Raw genomic sequence first — 22,303 nt, 5'->3', positions numbered from 1 at the left:
GTGTATTGATGCGGCGAATCACAATCACACATATCACACATCACACATGGCTGACATTGCGCATGTCGGCCAGTACCGAGGTGTTTATGGCGTCGATGGTACGACAGAACCATACAAGGTGACAGTATAGAGTGCCCGCAGGTGAGTCACAGCTCAACGAGCCTAATCTTATGCATATTTACCTTCGCCGCTCCATTTTTGGAAGTAGAGCTTTAGTCATAGCCTTGCTTCAATTCACTACTGAATGATTTAGTCCATGGATGTTTAGTATGTCTGTCCTTAACAGGCAAGTCTAGATAACGGACAGTACAAGCCAGAGACAAATAATCCTTGGTTTTTTAGTATTTGTAATCCAGATATTATGATTTAAACTAATAAGCATTGCCTAAGGGACTTGGGCAAGCCTTAATACGCGACTGATAAAGCGTGGTGTGGCTATATTGACATAATACTTCGGCCTCGTCTTCCCGTTTGTTTGTTGTTATTATTAATAGTTACATGGTCATGTGCTATGAGTGACTTTTCAGTGGACAGTACATGCCCTAGTAGGCACCAGCATGTCCGTAATGTGAATATCATTATATAATGAGCTACTTTAACAGTACATGAAAATATTGAGGTTTACGAGATAAACCTCGCGTGTGTCAATCGATGACCTAGATAAAAACACCAGGCAGGATAGCGTATAGAGTGTTTCAGACAGCGGTACAGTGTCACGTACCAGACATATACTTGTGTCAGGGCAGAGTACAGTGGCACGTACCGGACATATACTTGTGTCAGGGCAGAGTACAGTGTCACGTACCAGTCATATACTTGTGTCAGGGCAGAGTACAGTGTCACGTACCAGACATATACTTGTGTGAGGGCAGAGTACAGTGGCACGTACCGGACATATTCTTGTGTCAGGGCAGAGTACAGTGTCACGTATCGGACATATTCTTGTGTCAGGGCAGAGTACAGTGTCACGTATCGGACATATATCTGTGTCAGAGCAGAGTACAGTGGCACGTGCCGGACATATATCTGTGACAGGGCAGAGTACAGTGTCACGTACCGGACATATACTTGTGTCAGGGCAGAGTACAGTGTCACGTATCGGACATATATCTGTATCAGGACAGACTACAGTGTCACGTACCGGACATATATCTGTGTCAGGGCAGAGTACAGTGGCACGTGCCGGACATATATCTGTGACAGGGCAGAGTACAGTGTCACGTAAGGGACAAATACCTGTGTCAAGGCAGACTACAGTGTCACGTACCGGACATATATCTGTATCAGGGCAGAGTACAGCGTCACGTACCGTACATATATCTGTGTCAGGGCAGAGTACAGTGGCACGTACCGGACATATATCTGTGTCAGGGCAGAGTACAGTGGCACGTACCGGACATATATCTGTGTCAGGGCAGAGTACAGTGGCACGTACCGGACATATACCTGTGTCAGGGCAGAGTACAGTGTCACGTATCGGAAATATACCTGTGTCAGGGCAGACTACACTGACACGTACCGGACATATATCTGTGTCAAGGCAGACTACAGTGTCACGTACCGGACATATATCTGTATCAGGGCAGAGTACAGTGGCACGTACCGGACATATACCTGTGTCAGGGCAGACTACAGTGTGACGTACCGGACATATATCTGTGTCAGGGCAGACTACAGTGTCACGTATCGGACATATATCTGTATCAGGGCAGAGTACAGTGTCACGTACCGGACATATATCTGTATCAGGGCAGAGTCGATGTCACGTACCGGACATATACCTGTGTCAGGGCAGAGTACAGTGTCACGTATCGGACATATATCTGTATCAGGGCAGACTACAGTGTCACGTACCGGACATATATCTGTGTCAGGGCAGAGTACAGTGTCAGGTACCGGACATATATCTGTGTCAGGGCAGAGTACAGTGTCACGTACCGGACATATACCTGTGTCAGGACAGAGTACAGTGTCACGTGGAGGAGATATACCTGTGTCAAGGCAGAGTACAGTGTCACGTACCAGACAAATACCTGTCAGGGTAGAGTACAGTGTCACGTACCGGACATATACCTGTGTCAGGACAGAGTACAGTGTCACGTGGCGGAGATATAGCTGTGTCAGGGCAGAGTACAGTGTCACGTACCGGACAAATACCTGTCTCAAGGCAGAGTTCAGTGTCACGTACAGGACTGTAGTCCCACTGTAGAATAGATACGTTTTATATTAATTTGGAACAGAGCGCTTTAGCGCGAGCTTTCAAATGTAAAAATAAGAGGTTTATCTCCTAATTGTGACGCAAACGATATGACGTCACAGTCGTATATAGAAAAGCGCCGGATAACAAGCTCTCTGTTGTCTTCAAAACTTGAAATACATTCTCTTTGTAGATTTCTAACGTGTTTTCTGCTCAAAACATATTGCCACACATCCACACAAAGTAACCGCAACTTTGCATTTTATAGCCTATATTGTACATTATTTAAGAGAGACAATGACCAAAACGAAGTTTGTATTCTTAAAATAGTAGCTTCAGTGGTTATACGGCCGTAATATCTTCTGTTTCAATCAGAGATGGTTTGTTGTGATTTGATACCCCTGACTGACCAATCAAATCAAGTATTTTCCAAATTCATGGGAGAATATGGGCACGACCTCATAGACTTGATAGCCTGCATTTCAGTATTTCAACTACAGGCTTTCATGCGCAATACATAAAACATATAGTGCCAGTTTGCAATTCAAATGTGAACGCTACCATAAATTTTAATAAGCAACTCTATACTATATTAGTTTTAGCAGATTCAGTAGAGTTAACAGGGAAGTCCGCTTCTTTGTATCGTATATAACAGAGAAATATTTACGACACACGTGTAGACACATGCGTGTAATTTAATGTATCATGTTTTCGAGTGTCACACTCAGTTGGACATCATTGAAGCCGAAGTTCCCGTTTGAGTTGTTTTGTTTGTTGTTTAAGCAATCTTCCAGGTGTATGACGGCGGTCTGTAAATAATCGAGTCTGGACCAGACAATCCAGTGATTGTCATCATGAGCATCGACCTACGCAATTGGAATACGTAGGCATGCATCAATCCAATTAGAGTAGTCAAATCTAGAGCTTCTGTTGATGTGCTGATACCTCACTTGATGGCATATATCTCATGACCTCATCTTGATTTCATTTACACAGCGTCCCTTGTCCCCGTACCTCCAAGCTTACCTAAACAACTTCTCAATGTCTCGTACATTTGGCGGGGTCAGTGGTACCCCAGTCGTCTAAGGCGCCGCAATTCGCTGTGCAGAATTGCGTCCCTTGAGCACGCCATATACCAAGCTCCTAACAGCGATATCCCTTTCGCGGAGCTCTCTATACTATCGCTGCCACCAGTGAAAGCTCCCCACTGTGATAGGTGGCTACAACCATGCTTGGAGTTGACCTCGCAACTATGTTTACAAACGAGTGATGACTCGAATACTTTTACCCCTGCTATATCATTTTCTTTGTTTGTCTATTTGAATTTCTGTTTCATTATAACTATCACATAATTGGTATAATAAGAATGTGAGGGAGAAGTTGGTTGATTTTCCGTTCGTCTGCAAACTCGAACCAATCCGATCAAAGAAGGTAAATTCATCTGGGAAATATAGTCAGTTGTAAACCCTTTCAAAATTGACAGCGATGGCATTCCCAAAGACATAAACAAAAGTATAAAGGTCACTACATTTGGGTTTGGCGGGAATGAGCTTGCGATTCGCCCCGATTATGTTTCAAGGTTTGTCAGCACCATTCCCGTGCTTGTGGATTTCACCAAAGTGGTAAACGCCTGAGGCCTGCATCGCTTCGGGCTTTCCTTCCACAGTAGCTGACACTGCGTGATATAAATGGAATACTGTTCAAAGCGGCGTTAAACCATACTCATTCACATATGTACTTGGTAATTAGCTCACCCAGGCTATGTCTACATTTCAAACCCATGATCCGTTACCATGTCAAGGTACTCAGCGTATCCGGGGCGTATCTCTTATATCAAATCCAAGATCCTCTGCTATGTCAAGGAGCTTGAACATCAACCGATCATTTACGTCAACAGATCAGTATAAAGTCAAGATATCAGTATAAAGTCAACAGGTCATGAACGTCAACAGGTCCCGAACGTCAACAGACAGAGGCCCGTCAACATATCGCGAACCACTGCCAGTCTGACTCTCAGTGTAGCAGCTGCATATTGTAATAGTCTACAAGTACTTCTAGATGTTTTGTTTGTTTGTTATTTAACGCCGCACTCATCAATAAACCAGCTATATGACGGCGGTTTGTAAATAATCGACAATCCAGTGATTGACATCTTGAGCATCGATCCACGCAATTGGTATCGACGCGCGAGCCTGACCACCCGATCCCGTTAGTCGCCTCTTACGGCAAACATAGTCGCCTTTTACGGCAATCATGGTAGTGGATGTGGCTGCGGTGTTGCTTGCGGTCAGACACGCCTGAGTTCCCAACACCAGCTGTCGCGTCAGCATGGAGAACGACTCATGCATGTACTTGCAGTTCAGGCAGTTATTACGTACCGATTTTTATGCCTTTGTCAACTGAACAACAAATGAACCGAAATCACTGTGTTCTACCAGTGAACAGCGGATATAAAAAGTCAGCGCCAGAGAATAATCAGTCTCGATTATCTGACGAGGCAGATTCCAATGGGAGTGAAAGGCAAAATAGTGATGAATGGATCATGAAATTCAGTGATGACACCGAGTGTGCGTAAATAGGGTAAACTAGTCCTGCAGCATGACTGTAGAAAATATATATTTTATATAAAAAAAACAACAATCTACATATGTATACAAAAGCATGTCTAGCCAGCTCTCGCCAGCTCTATTCCACAATGAAATCAACGATGAAAGTTATTTTTTTAATTTTAGAGTCGAGAAGGGTATTGTGTAATATATGATTTAATAGACTAATGTTAGTCTATGGGTAAGCCTGTCCTGTATGTCCTGCTTGAACGGTTGTAGTGTTGTGATATCACTAAGGGGTGGTTGTTGTGTAACTGCGTATTAGTTGACAGAACTGGGGTTCGTCAAGCAATACTAACGACAAACGTACGCGTGCGTTCTGCTAACCTGCGTTGATATATTTGTATGGTCATTATGTGCGGGGCTTCGGTGAATGTTTTTTGACTGAAAGTGATAACATCAACTCGGTAGCTTCCGGTAAGTGCACTATTTTCTTTATGCATGTAACGATTTACAAGAAGAACTGTATGCCAAGCCACGTCAACTTGGGCTATGCTCCAACATTAAGCTGACACGCCGTTGCATAACCGAAATACTGTTCAAAGCGGTATTAAAGGAAATCTTTTTTCCATACTTAAAGCCCTTAAGTAACAAATGACCTTTTACATACGCCTTAATGGGAATTCGGGGGCACGGGAGGCCCAGTCGTCTATGGCGCCGCAATTCACTCTGCAGACGTTCGTCCTTTGGGCATGCCAGAAACCATGCCATGCCATTATATGATTCTAGGTTTGTCAGCACCATACCCGTGCTCGTGGGTTTCACAAAAGTGGTAAAAGTCTGAGACCTACATAACTTCGGACCTTCCTCCCACATTTAGCTGACAGGTCGTCCTATAACTGGAATACTGTTAAAAGAGGCGTCAACCAAAACTCACTTAGTAAACTCAAAAGCACAAGCTATGTTCATTAGTATAATTGTTTGCTACGTCAGGTATATGCCATATGATGATTTACCTACGTCACCAAAGTGTCAACATCGAGGACACGAAGCCGTTTTCTCCCCCATGGAGACCCGAAAACGTGGTAGTACTGAACACTGTACAAAGCTGCCCAAAGGAAACAAGCCTTTCATTCACTTACATGTTACATACCTTGGTTTGGATATAACGTAATGTTGTTATAATCTTAAACTGGTAATATTTTTTTTTTTGTAATTCATTCACGTACAACGTGGACAGTGTCCTGAATTTAAATTGACATCCTCTGTAACGTGTGTACCAGATGTATCAACGGTGCTGCTTTTAGCAATATTCCAGCAATATCACGGCGGGGGACACCAGAAATGGGCTTCACACATTGTACCCAAGTCGGGAATCGAACCCGGGTCTTCGGCGTGACGAGCGAACGCTTTAACCACGAGGCTACCCGACCGCCCCTTTAACCATTGGAACAACAGGAGAAGAAATATGACCATCATCATATGAACGTTAGTTTTATTATCTATAAGGCACCGTATGAAACACTACATGGTCAAGCAGTGTTATATTCGTGCAACAGCTTGCACAAGAAATGGCTTTGGAGAGAAAACAATTCCACACACAGGGATGAGGGACGGCACAGCGTCAGACACACATACAAACCGGTACTTCTGAACCATTCCTGTGATGAACAAGAACAGCTCCATACGGGCCAGGGACTCCCCCAGGCAAGCTCGGCGACCTGTGGAGAACACGAGAATAGGGCCAATAATACAACATTGCCCTTTGTCAATTTCACATTGTTAATTTTACAATTGGATTAAAACAATCTTCTTTGTTTCCCCTCCCGGATCATGTCCCATCCACTCTTCACCTATTCTTTGCTTACAGTACATCCAAGAAAACAATCTTCCAAATAGCATTAATGCTTGAATCTTTAAAACCGGGTTTGGGTGATCCTCGAACCGTCAGGTGAGGCTGATATCAGCTCAGGACTCTTGCGCCCCTCTACACGCAGCCCAGACAGCGAACAGGGGACTTCTCCCAGGGAGCGCTGCCTAGTCAAACCCACCCAGAACTTTTCGGAGAATGTGAAGACTCCCCAGCACTGCAGCCTTCTGCATTACCCAGATTGTCAGAAGGGCTGTATTCCTGGCAGCAAACCCGGGTACTCTCCCAATGTCAGTCAACAGATGGGGAGGTACCAAATCTAAGGCACCGAGAACAATGAGGAGTCAGACAATTTGGTACTTGGGATGCAAACATGACATTTCGAAAGCGAGGTCTGCATATGTGCCATGTTTTTCCTGAATCTTGTCAATCACATTAGTGTCAAAAGGGATAGAAAATTCAATGATATAATTCATTGGATTTATCAAAAGGACAAGATCAGGTCTGTTGACCTGGATAGGTCTGAGGCTGTATATAGGCCTATTCCAGAGCATTTTGTATTGATCATTTTCCATGACGCCCTCTACTACCTTCTGGGTCGTACCATGGATCGACCGCTGTGTCAAAACGACAAGCATGGCGAAGACAGTAATAAAATGATCGAGCTACGCCATCATGTCGCTTAATATACTGTGCTTGTGCCAAAGATAGGCATCCACTGACAATGTGTTGGACAGTCCAATTAAATTCATTGCATAATCTACATTTCATATTTGCATTCTGATGCAAAATCTGTAGGGTTGCATTTTGATGCAAGCTCTGCAGGGTTGCTGAACTTCTCAACACACTGCACATAGACTCGATGCAGTGGTCGTTCTTTTAGCCTCCCCATCGTAAAACTGAGTCATAAATTAATTATATACTGCCCTACAAATATTGCTACACTAGTCTATGAACCTCTAATATAGCTCACCTAGTGAGAATGGTATGAACTCGTCTTTCTTAACGAACTGGCCATCTTCATCTAGAAAACGTTGCGGCCGGAAGTTGTGCGGATCTCCCCACAATGCTTCATCGTGCAGCACGGAGTCCAGGACGGGCAGAATCATGACGTCAGCGGGGAACGTGTACCCGTTGAAGTAAACGTCCCGGGAGATGGCGTGGGGGACACCGGCGGGGACGATATTGGCATAACGCGCCAGCTCGGTGATCGTCGCTTCTACATAAGGAAGGTTGGGCATATCTGCCATGGACGGCCTCTTGCTCGTACCAATGTTTTCCTCAATCTCCCTGAAACAGTTTTCTTGGACATCCGGGTAGTTGAGGAACAATGCCAAGGCCCAGCGGATGAGGGTTGCTGTCGTCTCCGACCCGGCTCCGAATAAATCGAGAACTGACGCCTGCAGATCAGGAACTGTAGAACACAAGGAACACGTGTCCATATTTGTGGGTTCGTTACTCATGTCATGAAAATAATGAAAGCCCCTTACTCCATATAGATTTGTTCTAGTAAGCCAGATTAAAGAATTACGGTACTCCATATAGATTTGTTCTAGTAAGCCGGATTAAAGAATTACGGGATTAACGAATTTTGAGTAATGAGAAAACGTTTCCAAATATTGTCTTTTATTGACAAAAGAATATTATCATACTGCTCAGGGTTGTATCCTCTCCTTGGTGATGTCGCATTTCTTTTATATAAGCTGAGGTGAAGTCGTGTATGTTGTCCTCGTCGTAGTTGTCCAAGTGGTTATTGATCATGGGCTGTACGAACTCGCGTTCAGTGAACGCCAAATTGGCCAAAATCTTCTTAAACTTGAAGATGTCCCCTGGCAAATATCGGACGACAGGCAAGATGTTGAGGATACTAGCTGAACCAAAGCTGGCGACGTTCTCCTCCATACAACCGAGGACTTTCAGAAACAGGGGATCACTGTAGTCATACCTCCTTCCGAACACCACGGAGCTGATGATGTTTGCCACCGCAATGAACACTACACCTTTGCAGTCAAAACTCGAACCCCCTTCATTTTCAATGGACGCTAGTACGTGTGACACCTCCTGATTGACCTTTGCCTCGAGACCCGTTGACCTTGATGCCAGCTCCTTCAAAGTTCTCACTGCAAACCGTCGGTGTTCACGCCAGGTGGCACCAGATGTACCGACAATACCTGAGAAAAGGAACACAGTATTACATTGTGTATGCGACCAACACGCAGTCCTACACAGGCTCAGAACAAGGACGGATAGTTGTCACTACAAGACACTTCTTAAACAAGACGACACTATATTCCATTCTTTTTATAGCCATAGCTATTAAGCTTAAAGTGTTAAGTTTTTTTTAGCCATGTTTGAGGCAACATTACTAATTGAATGATCTATATAGTTATATATTCAACTGAACTATGCTATGCTATGCTATGCTATGCTTTAAAACTAATAAACTATTCTGATATACCATATCACTAATATATTTTTAGTGTATATTAATAAACACTCGTCGATATATTCTTGGCTAAATCATGTTGTATTCAGTGAGAAAATTGATAAGTAACTTATAATTCCACTTTGGTAGAATCAATTATTAAGTAATGACAAAATCTCTGACCTGCTGTGAATGTTTGCATCAATAGTAAGTTCGACATTGCAACAAGTTTATGTCAATATTAAGCGTGTTGTTACCTTCTATATATTATGTGCAGGCCATTTAATAGTACACCTATCATATCATATCATATCATATCATATACATTGTATTGAAACAATTAAAATAATTTTCGTGAAGGTTCGAACAAAGGAACATTATTCAAATTGGTATTCAACAGGACTGTTTCTAAGCATAGCGGGGGCGGTGGGGTAGCCTAGTGGCTAAAGCGTTGGCTCGTCACGCCATAGACCCGGGTTCGTTTCTACACATGAGAACAAAATGTGAAGCCCATTTTCCGGTGTCACCCGATGTGATGTTGCTGGAATACTACTAAAATCGGCGTAAAACCATCCTCACTCACTCTAAGCATAGTATGTTTAAGGATATAGTTTCCTTATATCCTTATTCTGACTATAGCATGAACATGTGTTTATGAATCACAATCAAATAGTGATGATAATGATTCCAGGTGTTAGATCTAAATATGTTTAAGAATGTTTTGAAATCCTAAAAGAACTACACGTTTATGGTCTAAACACATGAGACGAGCTATCATACAACTCTTGGCCTAAACACCCATCGCCCTTAATTTAAACATGTTTTGAATTTTATCGTATACAATTGGCCATTAAGTCGAATATTGATAAGGTGTATGCGATAGTTTGTAATAAGCTTTGATCAACGTATGTTTTACATTCCCAAGTTGGGAAATATCATAATTTAAGTCGTTCGACTGTGAACAAAAATTCAAATGGTATTGAAAAGAATATATATTAGTGTCGTATTGGCTGTTTTAATTATAAATACAGAAGTTATCACATGACTTCATTTAGTGTCACAGTCACACAGGCATCATGAATACCATTAAGTTACACATCCTAATGCATACAAATAATTATACTACAATAGAGAAAAAATATATGTACACGATCTATTTCACAACTATTTAATATTCAGTTACATTGGAGGAATCTCAAGAGTAAAACATATTTTGTAGATCGATATATATTATCACTATTAAAGAGATAATATCTAAGGATATTTGGGGACACGGGTGGCCCAGTCGTCTAAGGCGCCGCGATTCGCTGTGCTGAACTGCGTCCCTTGGGCAGGCCAGAAACCTATGATTGTGGGTTCGAATCCCGGTTCGCCCCGATTATGTTTCTAGGTTTGTCAGCACCATACCCGTGCTCGTGGGTTTCACCGAAGTGGTAAACGTCTGAGACCTGCATAACTTCGGGCTTTCCTCCCACATTAAGCTGACACGCCGTGATATTACTGGAATACTGTTAAAAGCGGCGTTAAACCCAACTCACTCACTCACTCACTCTGAGGATATTGAGCGCATAACAGGCTGAAGAAAAGCTCTTTATAGTGGAAGCCGATTAGTTACCTCCCCTTCCGGAAGATATGGACGAGAAGAGTACAGTTGAGGAGGTTGTTCTATTTTGAAAACAGAATAATTTCTGACAAAATTGTCCAGATCACTAGAGGTAAGTTTTAACCGTAAATTGAATGAAGATTTTCAGACGGATCTGTCATGCTCGATGTGATCACAGCTCCCGCCAAAATATCTAACAACCTCGATTACCCATGGTATTATCGTGGTACACACAGTGTTGTGTTGGACACAACCCTAGACACAACGATAAAGAAAGCTACAATGGATGGTGTCTTGCATTCCCTTCATTCAAATGTCTGGATGTATTGTGGTTATTCATCAGACTAGTGTATATGATATACTCTGGATAATGGGACGCAAGGCTAAGCACGTTCAGCTGTAAGACACAATCTTATAAAACATATTTTGACTCAAACCTGTCAAAATGATTGGACAAGTATCGCGCTGTGTATAGGATATGAACACAAATTTTAGTGTTGTTCACGAGAGTATGCATTCCACAAGAGACAATTTCCAAATATATGGCCTCTGGTTAGAGAACATGTCCCGACATATGGTCTATGATTCCCCATATTTATATGCATGAATTGAAATATGATAAAGAATGACACGCGAAAATGGTAGATTAATTTTCCAGTGTTTCTCGAATTCTACGATTCCACGCGAGGCATAACATAGAGCAAAGTGTAGGTGGTAGTGCAATATGTACTACAGGCGGCGGTAATGCAAAATGTAGAACATGTGGTAATGCAATATGTAGTACACGTGGTAATTAATGCAATATGTAGTACACGTGGTAATGAAATACGTATTACACATTATAATGCAGTATATTGCACATGTGGCAATGTAGCCGAGGGACATGACTGAGATCACCACCTCATAAATCCTATTCAGCCTGGTGACAGATTGCCCTAGTATTTTTCTGAAATTTGAAAAGAAATATTTCCCGTGGGTTTGTGAATGAAAAAGTGATATCGCTGTACTTCCCGGTAATTTCCCTATCTATACGCGTACTTTACATAATTTTATTACCACAACTGGAAGTAATAACAGACCGTTCACTTCTTGTTTCGATGGTGGTGAGCTGGCATGACCTCAATGTGGGAATGCGCTAGATTTCTATAGTCTGTTTCTGCATGAGTTTTCTGCAAGCCATGTAGTACTCCCTGAAAACACGTCTCGCGCGCTTGCACGTATGGAACACAAATAACGCTATCTTTGTTTTTATTGTTATTGTATATAAGTCTCAATATCGATTTTTCTGAAGCCATTTATTTATATTTGGAGGCAACAAAAAATTATTATACCTGCCAAATCGAAGGTTTCAGGCTGCCATCCACCTTTTGGTGCACGGTATACGGGGTCTATTTAGGGGATATACGAAACTCAGCCGTGTGCCACACGACTCAAATAAAATTGTACGTTGTACTCAGATTACATTTTTCGGGAATCGTCTATGCAACAAACACTTGCTTGTGATGAGGGGCGACTAAACCGATCTGGTAGTCAAGCTGGGTGACTTGGTGGATAGTGTGATGTCAATGGTGATTGTGCCACACGACTCAAATAAAATTGTACGTTGTACTCAGATTACATTTTTCGGGAATCGTCTATGCAACAAACACTTGCTTGTGATGAGGGGCGACTAAACCGATCTGGTAGTCAAGCTGGGTGACTTGGTGGATAGTGTGATGTCAATGGTGATTCTACGGCCATGATAAGCAAAAAAAGCATCATAAATAAGCTCAGGAATTGTTTAATATATTCTATTTTGTCATGGAATAATATTTTAGGGTTATTATATGTAATAATAATTTAGGGTTATTATATCAATGTAACATCGCTTTCAAATAGAAATTACTGTTTTGAAAATGATCATGATCACTAATTCGCGTCATCGGAAAATATGTATAGAAACCATTTAAGGAAAGGAAGGATTCATTTGGTTTGGTCTTTTAAATTTCAATAGCACGTGTGCTCACTGGCTTTAAGATTATATGTTAAGTGGTTGTGATCTTATACACATATTTCAAAGGGCGGGGCCTATCGACGACTTTGTCTTCTTGTTAAACTATGCTCTTGGTCCACACTGTCTCGAAAATGTTGACAGCTATAACTATCTTGGACTTATTATGCTCGAGACTAACACGTTCATTACTTCTAAGCACAGGCTATCGAACTTGTAAAGCCAAAGCTGACAGGTATTAAAATGTGCATATAATATCTAATAACACTGAATCATCCAACGGGGCCACAAATAACCTCATCAAAGGTAATTCTGCTCTAGAACCTGATCGTTTATCAATGATATACTCTTAGTGGCGTACTTTATTCAGAATTAGATGTTTAATCATTATCAAACGGGAAGATGGAAATATATACCACATTGTGTTTCGTTTCATTTAAATGTTAGATGGTATTGACAAACACCTTAGGCATTGGAGAATCGAGTATGCTTGAACTGAACCTATTAATACCTGGAACTCGAGCAGTAGATCCATCTCTAAACACTAATGCTCCCTCTCTTTATATATACATGCCGTACCACTCATACTTCTTCGTATATCAGTCCATTAGAAATTACGACATGAATGCCTAGAAGACCTGTGTCGGTGATATTAGGAAGTAGCCTACGTTATAAATAACGACTGCGTGTTTTCCGCTGCCAGAGTACAACACACAGCTTGTAGAAAACTCCTGCAGAAACAGACTATAAATATCTAGCGCATGCGCACACCATGTCAACATGTCAGCTCGCTACCGTCGAAAGATGAAGTGAACGGGCTGTTATTACCTCAAGTTGTGTTAATAAAATTATGACAAGTACGTGCATAGATAGGGAAATAATCTGGAAGTACAGCGATATCAGCTTTTCATTCATAAACCCACGGGAAATATTCGTAAAAAATCTCAGAAAATACGAGTGTAATCGGTCATCCAGAGACCATATATCGATATATGGTCTCTGGGTCATCACAGTCTGAATAGAATTTATTAAGGTGGTGTTCTCGGCCGTGAAGTTGGGTCATATGCTGACTGTAGGACGCATGACTAGTGACAATGCAATATGTAGAGAGGTAGGAATGCAGTATGTAGTATAGGTGGTGATGCAGTATGTAGTAAAGGTGCTGATGCAGTATGTAGTAAAGGTGATAATGCAGTATGTAGTACAGGTGGTGATGCAGTATGTAGTACAGGTGGTGATGCAGTATGTAGTACATGTCGTAATGCAGTATGTAGTACAGGTGGTAATGCAGTATGTAGTACAGGTGGTAATGCAGTATGTAGTACAGGTGGCGATGCAGTATGTAGTACAGGTCCTAATGCAGTATGTAATACAGGTGGTAATGCAGTATGTAGTACAGGTGGCGATGCAGTATGTAGTACAGGTCCTAATGCAGTATGTAGTACAGGTGGTAATGCAATATGTAGTACAGGTGGCGATGCAGTATGTAGTACAGGTGGTAATGCAGTATGTAATACAGGTGGTAATGCAATATGTAATACAGGTGGTGATGCAGTATGTAATTCAGGTGGTAATGCAGTATGTAATTCAGGTGGTGATGCAGTATGTAATTCAGGTGGTGATGCAGTATGTAATTCAGGTGGTAATGCAGTATGTAATTCAGGTGGTGATGCAGTATGTAGTACAGGTGGTGATGCAGTATGTAATTCAGGTGGTGATGCAGTATGTAGTACAGGTGGTGGTGCAGTATATAGTACAGGTGGTAATGCAGTATGTAATTCATGTGGCGATGCAGTATGTAGTACAGGTGGTGATGCAGTATGTAGTACAGGTGGTAATGCAGTATGTAGTCAGGTGGTGATGCTGTATGTAGTACAGGTGGTGGTGCAGTATATAGTACAGGTGGTAATGCAGTATGTAATTCATGTGGCGATGCAGTATGTAGTACAGGTGGTGATGCAGTATGTAGTACAGGTGGTAATGCAGTATGTAGTCAGGTGGTGATGCTGTATGTAGTACAGGTGGTGATGCAGTATGTAGTGCAGGTGGTAATGCAGTATATAGTACAGGTGGTGATGCAGTATGTAGTGCAGGTGGTGATGCAGTATGTAGTGCAGGTGGTGATGCAGTATATAGTACAGGTGGTAATGCGGTATGTTATTCAGGTGGTAATGCAGTATGTAGTACAGGTGGTGATGTAGTATGTAGTACATGTGGTAATACAGTATGAAGTACAGGTGGTGATGCAGTATGTCATACAGGTGATAATGTAGTATGTAGTACAGATGGTGATGCAATATATAGTACAGGTGGTGATGCAATATGTGGTTCAGATGGTGATGCAATATGTAGTACAGGTGGTGATGCAATTTGAAGTACATATGATAATGCAGTATGTAGTACAGGTGATAATGCAGTATGTAGTACATGTCGTAATGCAGTATGTAGTACATGTCGTAATGCAGTATGCAGTACAGGTGGTGATGCAGTATGTAGTACAGGTGGTAATGCAGTATGTAGTACTGGTGGTGATGCAGTATGTAGTACAGGTCCTAATGCAGTATGTAGTACAGGTGGTAATGCAGTATGTAGTACAGGTGGTAATGCAGTATGTAATTCAGGTGGTAATGCAGTATGTAATTCAGGTGGTGATGCAGTATGTAGTACAGGTGGTGATGCAGTATGTAATTCAGGTGGTAATGCAGTATGTAGTACAGGTGGTGATGCAATATGTAGTACAGGTGGTGATGCAGTATGTAGTACAGGTGGTGATGCAGTATGTAATTCAGGTGGTAATGCAGTATGTAGTACAGGTGGTGATGCAGTATGTAGTACAGGTGGTGATGCAGTATGTAATTCAGGTGGTAATGCAGTATGTAGTACAGGTGGTGATGCAATATGTAGTACAGGTGGTCATGCAGTATGTAGTACAGGTGGTGATGCAGTATGTAATTCAGGTGGTAATGCAGTATGTAGTACAGGTGGTGATGCAGTATGTAGTACAGGTGGTAATGCAGTATGTAGTACAGGTGGTAATGCAGTATGTAATTCAGGTGGTAATGCAGTATGTAATTCAGGTGGTGATGCAGTATGTAGTACAGGTGGTAATGCAGTATGTAATTCAGGTGGTGATGCAGTATGTAGTACAGGTGGTGATGCAGTATATAGTACAGGTGGTAATGCAGTATGTAGTACAGGTGGTAATGCAGTATGTAATTCAGGTGGTGATGCAGTATGTAGTACAGGTGGTAATGCAGTATGTAATTCAGGTGGTGATGCAGTATGTAGTACAGGTGGTGATGCAGTATATAGTACAGGTGGTAATGCAGTATGTAGTCAGGTGGTGATGCTGTATGTAGTACAGGTGGTGATGCAATATGTAGTACAGGTGGTGATGCAGTATGTAGTGCAGGTGGTGATGCAGTATATAGTACAGGTGGTAATGCGGTAAGTTATTCAGGTGGTAATGCAGTATGTAGTACAGGTGGTGATGTAGTATGTAGTACATGTGGTAATACAGTATGAAGTACAGGTGGTGATGCAGTATGTCATACAGGTGATAATGCAGTATGTAGTACAGATGGTGATGCAATATGTAGTACAGGTGGTGATGCAATATGTGGTTCAGATGGTGATGCAATATGTAGTACAGGTGGTGATGCAATTTGAAGTAGATATGATAATGCAGTATGTAGTACAGGTGATAATGCAGTATGTAGTACATGTCGTAATGCAGTATGTAGTACATGTCGTAATGCAGTATGCAGTACAGGTGGTGATGCAGTATGTAGTACAGGTGGTAATGCAGTATGTAGTACTGGTGGTGATGCAGTATGTAGTACAGGTCCTAATGCAGTATGTAGTACAGGTGGTAATGCAGTATGTAGTACAGGTGGTAATGCAGTATGTAATTCAGGTGACGATGCAGTATGTAGTACAGGTGGTGATGCAATTTGAAGTACATATGACAATGCAGTATGTAGTACAGACGGTGATGCAATATGTAGTACAGGTGGTGATGCAATATGTGGTTCAGATGGTGATGCAATATGTAGTACAGATGGTGATGCAATATGTAATACAGGTGGTGATGCAGTATGTAGTACAGGTGGTAATGCAGTATGTATTTCAGGTGGTGATGCAGTATGTAGTACAGGTGGTGATGCAGTATGTAGTACAGGTGGTAATGCAGTATGTAGTATAGATGGTGATGCAGTATGTAGTACAGGTGGTGATGCAGTATGTAATTCAGGTGGTTATGCAGTATGTAGTACAGGTGATAATGCAGTATGTAGTACAGGTGGTGATGCAGTATGTAGTACAGGTGGTAATGCAGTATGTAGTACTGGTGGTGATGCAGTATGTAGTACAGGTCCTAATGCAGTATGTAGTACAGGTGGTAATGCAGTATGTAGTACAGGTGGTAATGCAGTATGTAGTCAGGTGGTGATGCTGTATGTAGTAGATGTCGTAATGCAGTATGTAGTATAGGTGGTAATGCAGTATGTAATTCAGGTGGTGATGCAGTATGTAGTACAGGTGGTGATGCAATATGTGGTTCAGATGGTGATGCAATATGTAGTACAGATGGTGATGCAATATGTAGTACAGGTGGTGATGCAATATGTAGTAGAGGTGGTGATGCAATATGTAGTACAGATGGTGATGCAATATGTAATCCAGATGGTGATGCAATATGTAGTATAGGCGGTGATGCAATATGTGGTTCAGATGGTGGTGCAATATGTAGTACATGTGGTAATGCAGTATGTAGTACAGGTGATAATGCAATATGAAGTCAGAGCTCCAGATAAGCTGCGTATCTGCGTGAAATACGCATCAGAAAAGCAGAAATACGCAGTAAAGTAAAATCCAAGCGTATCAAATACGCATCGAACATTACAGATACGCTACAAAAAAAAACTTGTGCGTATCATCACAATATTGTGAAGTAACCCTGCGTATTCGATTAGCAAATCAGCAACTTATTTTGAAATTATAAACGGGCATTCCGTCAACCTTGCCAAACTCCACGATGACAGTTACATCATGATAATTTGCCATCACACTTTCTTGTGGAAGTATCGTGGTATATTTGAGTCCTATAAAGCTCTCGAACCCACACGACACCAGTTTGCAGGAACTAGATGAATAGTGTTTTTAAATATTTAACTTAAATACCCACATATGTAAAAACTAGTGGGTAACAGAAATTTGAATACCCAGATATAATTACTGATACCAAATAATTTTAAAATGCATGGGTAAAATACCCACAACACCAAAAGCTTATTATTATCTGGAGCTCTGTGAAGTACAGGTGGTAATGCAATATGTAGTACATTTGATAATGCAGTATGTAGTACATTTGATAAAGCAGTATGTAGTACAGGTGGTAATGCAGCATGTAGTACAGGTGGTGATGCAGTATGTAGTACAGGTGGTAATGCAATATGAAGTACATATGATAATGCAGTATGTAGTACAGTTGGTGATGCAGTATGTAGTACAGGTGGTGATGCAGTATGTAGTACAGGTGATAATGCAGTATGTAGTACAGGTGGTAATGCAGTATGTAGTACAGGTGGTGATGCAGTATGTAGTGTAGGTGGTGATGCAGTATGTATTTCAGGTGGTGATGCAGTATGTAGTGTAGGTGGTAATGCAGTATGTAGTACAGGTGATAATGCAGTATGTAGTACAGGTGGTGATGCAGTATGTAGTGTAGGTGGTGATGCAGTATGTATTTCAGGTGGTGATGCAGTATGTAGTGTAGGTGGTGATGCAGTATGTAGTACAGGTGATAATGCAGTATGTAGTACAGGTGGTAATGCAGTATGTAGTACAGGTGGTGATGCAGTATGTAGTACAGGTGGTGATGCAGTATGTAGTACAGGTGGTAATGCAGTATGTAGTACAGGTGGTGATGCAGTATGTAGTGTAGGTGGTGATGCAGTATGTATTTCAGGTGGTGATGCAGTATGTAGTGTAGGTGGTGATGCAGTATGTAGTACAGGTGATAATGCAGTATGTAGTACAAGTGGTAATGCAGTATGTAGTACAGGTGGTGATGCAGTATGTAGTACAGGTGGTGATGCAGTATGTAGTACAGGTGGTAATGCAGTATGTAGTACAGGTGGTGATGCAGTATGTAGTGTAGGTGGTGAAGCAGTATGTATTTCAGGTTGTGATGCAGTATGTAGTGTAGGTGGTGATGCAGTATGTAGTACAGGTGATAATGCAGTATGTAGTACAGGTGGTAATGCAGTATGTAGTACAGGTGGTGATGCAGTATGTAGTGTAGGTGGTGATGCAGTATGTATTTCAGGTGGTGATGCAGTATGTAGTACAGGTGGTAATGCAGTATGTAGTACAGGTGGTGATGCAGTATGTAGTGTAGGTGGTGATGCAGTATGTAGTACAGGTGGTAATGCAGTATGTAGTACATTTGATAATGCAGTATGTAGTACAGGTGGTGATGCAGTATGTAGTGTAGGTGGTGATGCAGTATGTAGTACAGGTGATAATGCAGTATGTAGTACAGGTGATAATGCAGTATGTAGTACAGGTGGTGATGCAGTATGTAGTGTAGGTGGTGATGCAGTATGTATTTCAGGTGGTGATGCAGTATGTAGTGTAGGTGGTGATGCAGTATGTAGTACAGGTGATAATGCAGTATGTAGTACAGGTGATAATGCAGTATGTAGTACAGGTGGTGATGCAGTATGTAGTGTAGGTGGTGATGCAGTATGTATTTCAGGTGGTGATGCAGTATGTAGTACAGGTGGTAATGCAGTATGTAGTACAGGTGGTGATGCAGTATGTAGTGTAGGTGGTGATGCAGTATGTAGTACAGATGGTAATGCAGTATGTAGTACATTTGATAATGCAGTATGTAGTACAGGTGGTGATGCAGTATGTATTTCAGGTGGTGATGCAGTATGTAGTGTGGGTGGTAATGCAGTATGTAGTACATTTGATAATGCAGTATGTAGTACAGGTGGTGATGCAATATGTAATACAGGTGGTGATGCAGTATGTAGTACAGGTGGTGATGCAGTATGTATTTCAGGTGGTGATGCAGTATGTAGTGTAGGTGGTGATGCAGTATGTAGTACAGGTGATAATGCAGTATGTAGTACAGGTGATAATGCAGTATGTAGTACAGGTGGTGATGCAGTATGTAGTGTAGGTGGTGATGCAGTATGTATTTCAGGTGGTGATGCAGTATGTAGTGTAGGTGGTGATGCAGTATGTAGTACAGGTGATAATGCAGTATGTAGTACAGGTGGTAATGCAGTATGTAGTACAGGTGGTGATGCAGTATGTAGTGTAGGTGGTGATGCAGTATGTATTTCAGGTGGTGATGCAGTATGTAGTACAGGTGGTAATGCAGTATGTAGTACAGGTGGTGATGCAGTATGTAGTACAGGTGGTAATGCAGTATGTAGTACATTTGATAATGCAGTTTGAAGTACATATGATAATGCAGTATTTAGTACAGGTGGTAATGCAATATGAAGTACATATGATAATGCAGTATGTAGTACAGGTGGTAATGCAATATGAAGTACATTTGATTATGCAGTATGAAATACATATGATAATGCAGTATGTAGTACAGGTGGTTATGCAATATGTAAAACAGATGGTAATGCAATATACAGCGCAGGTGGTAATGCAATATCTACCTCTGCCCCCCAGTAAGTGGTCCGTCAGGAAGGAATGGGGGCGACTTGAAAAGACGTCAGCATGTTTCACGAGAGCATCTTTCAGGGTGTTGTAGCCGTTGAGGACAATGACGGGCTTGTTGAAAATGTAGATGCTGTAAATGTCCCCGTATTTCCGTCTCAGTTTCCTGAAAGTCATTCGGGGGTCTGTATCCAATGAGAGCAGGTTCCCCAGGAGGGGGAGGAGGGGCGGTCCAGGCGGGAGTGTCGGGGGGCGCCGGGTCCACCACCACAACCATAACCCCCCGGCTGTGAACACAAGTAACGCCATGGGACTCGCTGTTAACAGGAACAACATCACAGCAATTCATGAACTTCTACGCTAGCTTGCCCATGCAGACAGGGTGAACAAAAAACGAACACAACAGACTTATATGTGACTTTTTTGTTTTAATATTGATTGGGCCTTTTTGACAACATTCCAACGGCTATCTCAGGCATAGTCCAAACAGTGGTGTCCCAGTTTCCAGTTCAACAAACACAACTACGTGCCAGCTTTGTTGGTACCCATGTTAAGAAAGAAAATGGGGGACTGTCGGCTTCCCTAGATTGCTCGTTATAAGTATCCATAGAAACAAACATATTTATTAAACGTTTTTCTTTACTTATAAGCTGCAGAAGCTCTTCTTGCATTTGCACACAGCAGAAGAAAAAATCAACATACCCTTTTCAACAAATGCAGTAAATGTGCAATAATGAGACTGGATTACTGGTCCATTTCTTTATTGTCTGGTTTGTTTACGCATGGTACGTGTACTGCAGTGCTATGTCAGGCAACACATATATTTTAATGCTAATTGGGGTTCTGCCGGTAGGGCAGGACATCCTTACCCTCATCGCCGCACTCAGCAGTATTCCAGCTATATGATCGCGGATTGTAAAGTATCGAGTTTGGAACAGACAGTCCAGTGATTGACATCATGAGCATTGGAATTCGATGGCATGCATCAGTCCAGTTTGAGTAGTAAAATCTAGAGCTTCTGTCGATGTGCCGATACCTCACTTGATGGCAGTGATCGATATTCAGAGCAACGATTCACGCTGTCGGGGTACGGCGACACGCAATCAACCAAGTCCACAAGTCTGACCATCCGATCCATTCAGTCGCCTCTTACAACCAGCGTAGGTTGCTGGGAACGTTTCTAATCCGGATTTCCCACGGGTTTTAATTCACAATAGAATATGAATGACCAGTCACTGCAAAGATCACCGAACAGGAATTATTCTTTTACCAGAGGATCCAGGGAATAGCTTGTAGATTTTGGTTAGAACGCCCATTTAGTATTAAACAATCACCAGAACAAACGATTTAACCTCTCACAAAAATGACATAATGTATGTCAAACATGCTCGCTGAATGCATGACTCTAGGTCACCTTAATAGCCAGCCCTATGGTGAGAGAATGTCCCAAAGACATGTAAATACATCAAAACGAGTTATGAAATGGAATATCATTTAAAATGCCGTAGTACATAAAAACTTTATATTATAACTAGACACACTGCTGACATGCTCTTATTTCGGGGTTTGCTTAAGCTTCATGGATGAGATAGGTTCATTTGTCCTGGGAAACCTGCCAATGACATCTCTCAATGCCCGATTATCAAACTGTCAAGCTTGTCCTTCTTCTTGGGTTTTGGGATGCCCCCTCTGTTGTTTTTAACTGCAGGTATACACGCTTATCAGTGGAGAAAATACGGAATAAAGTCCTTCGAGACATGTTAGTGGCATGCAATGTTATCTCTGTGAAACAACGAAGAAATGTTACGGGTGTTGCTCTTTTAAAATCCAATTAAAAAAAGGAATAATATCAAGACATAGCTCCATGTTACACAAGATTTCTCGCCTATAGCGATACTGTTGGTACAACCAAAGGCCTTTGTGTCATTGCATAAATATTTCTAGATCTATTAATATCACGAGTGTCAGAAATGCTCTATC

The 22,303-nt window shown here is 41.8% G+C and overlaps 2 protein-coding genes across 5 annotated transcripts in view; one reads left to right on the top strand and one right to left on the bottom strand.

Annotated features, from left to right (window-relative positions):
* Window positions 1–22,303, top strand: part of LOC124113627 (2',5'-phosphodiesterase 12-like) — a 49,690-nt gene that overhangs the window by 10,460 nt on the left and 16,927 nt on the right. The window contains exon 1 of one of the 4 annotated variants that reach the window (XM_046474077.2): window positions 8–141. The exons of 1 other annotated variant lie outside the window; for it this stretch is intronic. The gene's annotated coding sequence lies outside the window, so the exon portion shown is untranslated. Of the gene's footprint in view, window positions 1–7; window positions 142–5,045; window positions 5,221–10,619; window positions 10,754–22,303 lie in introns of those variants that run through there. 2 more of the 4 variants (XM_046474078.2, XM_048383607.1) reach the window with 2 other exon arrangements.
* On the bottom strand, window positions 6,252–21,581 carry LOC124113631 (cytochrome P450 2D26-like). The gene is made up of 4 exons (XM_046474083.2): window positions 20,323–21,581; window positions 8,266–8,784; window positions 7,587–8,027; window positions 6,252–6,464 (listed from the first exon to the last, which is right to left on the bottom strand). The coding sequence occupies exons 1-4, from the start codon at window positions 20,657–20,659 to the stop codon at window positions 6,286–6,288; spliced, it is 1,476 nt and encodes a 491-aa protein (XP_046330039.2). The 5' UTR covers window positions 20,660–21,581; the 3' UTR covers window positions 6,252–6,285.

Source organism: Haliotis rufescens, unplaced genomic scaffold (genome assembly GCF_023055435.1).
Source record: "Haliotis rufescens isolate VD_foot unplaced genomic scaffold, xgHalRufe1.0.p SCAF_5, whole genome shotgun sequence".
Taxonomy (NCBI): Eukaryota; Metazoa; Mollusca; class Gastropoda; order Lepetellida; family Haliotidae; genus Haliotis; species Haliotis rufescens.
Note: the sequence above shows the minus strand (reverse complement) of the source record. Positions and strands in the feature narration are given on the sequence as shown.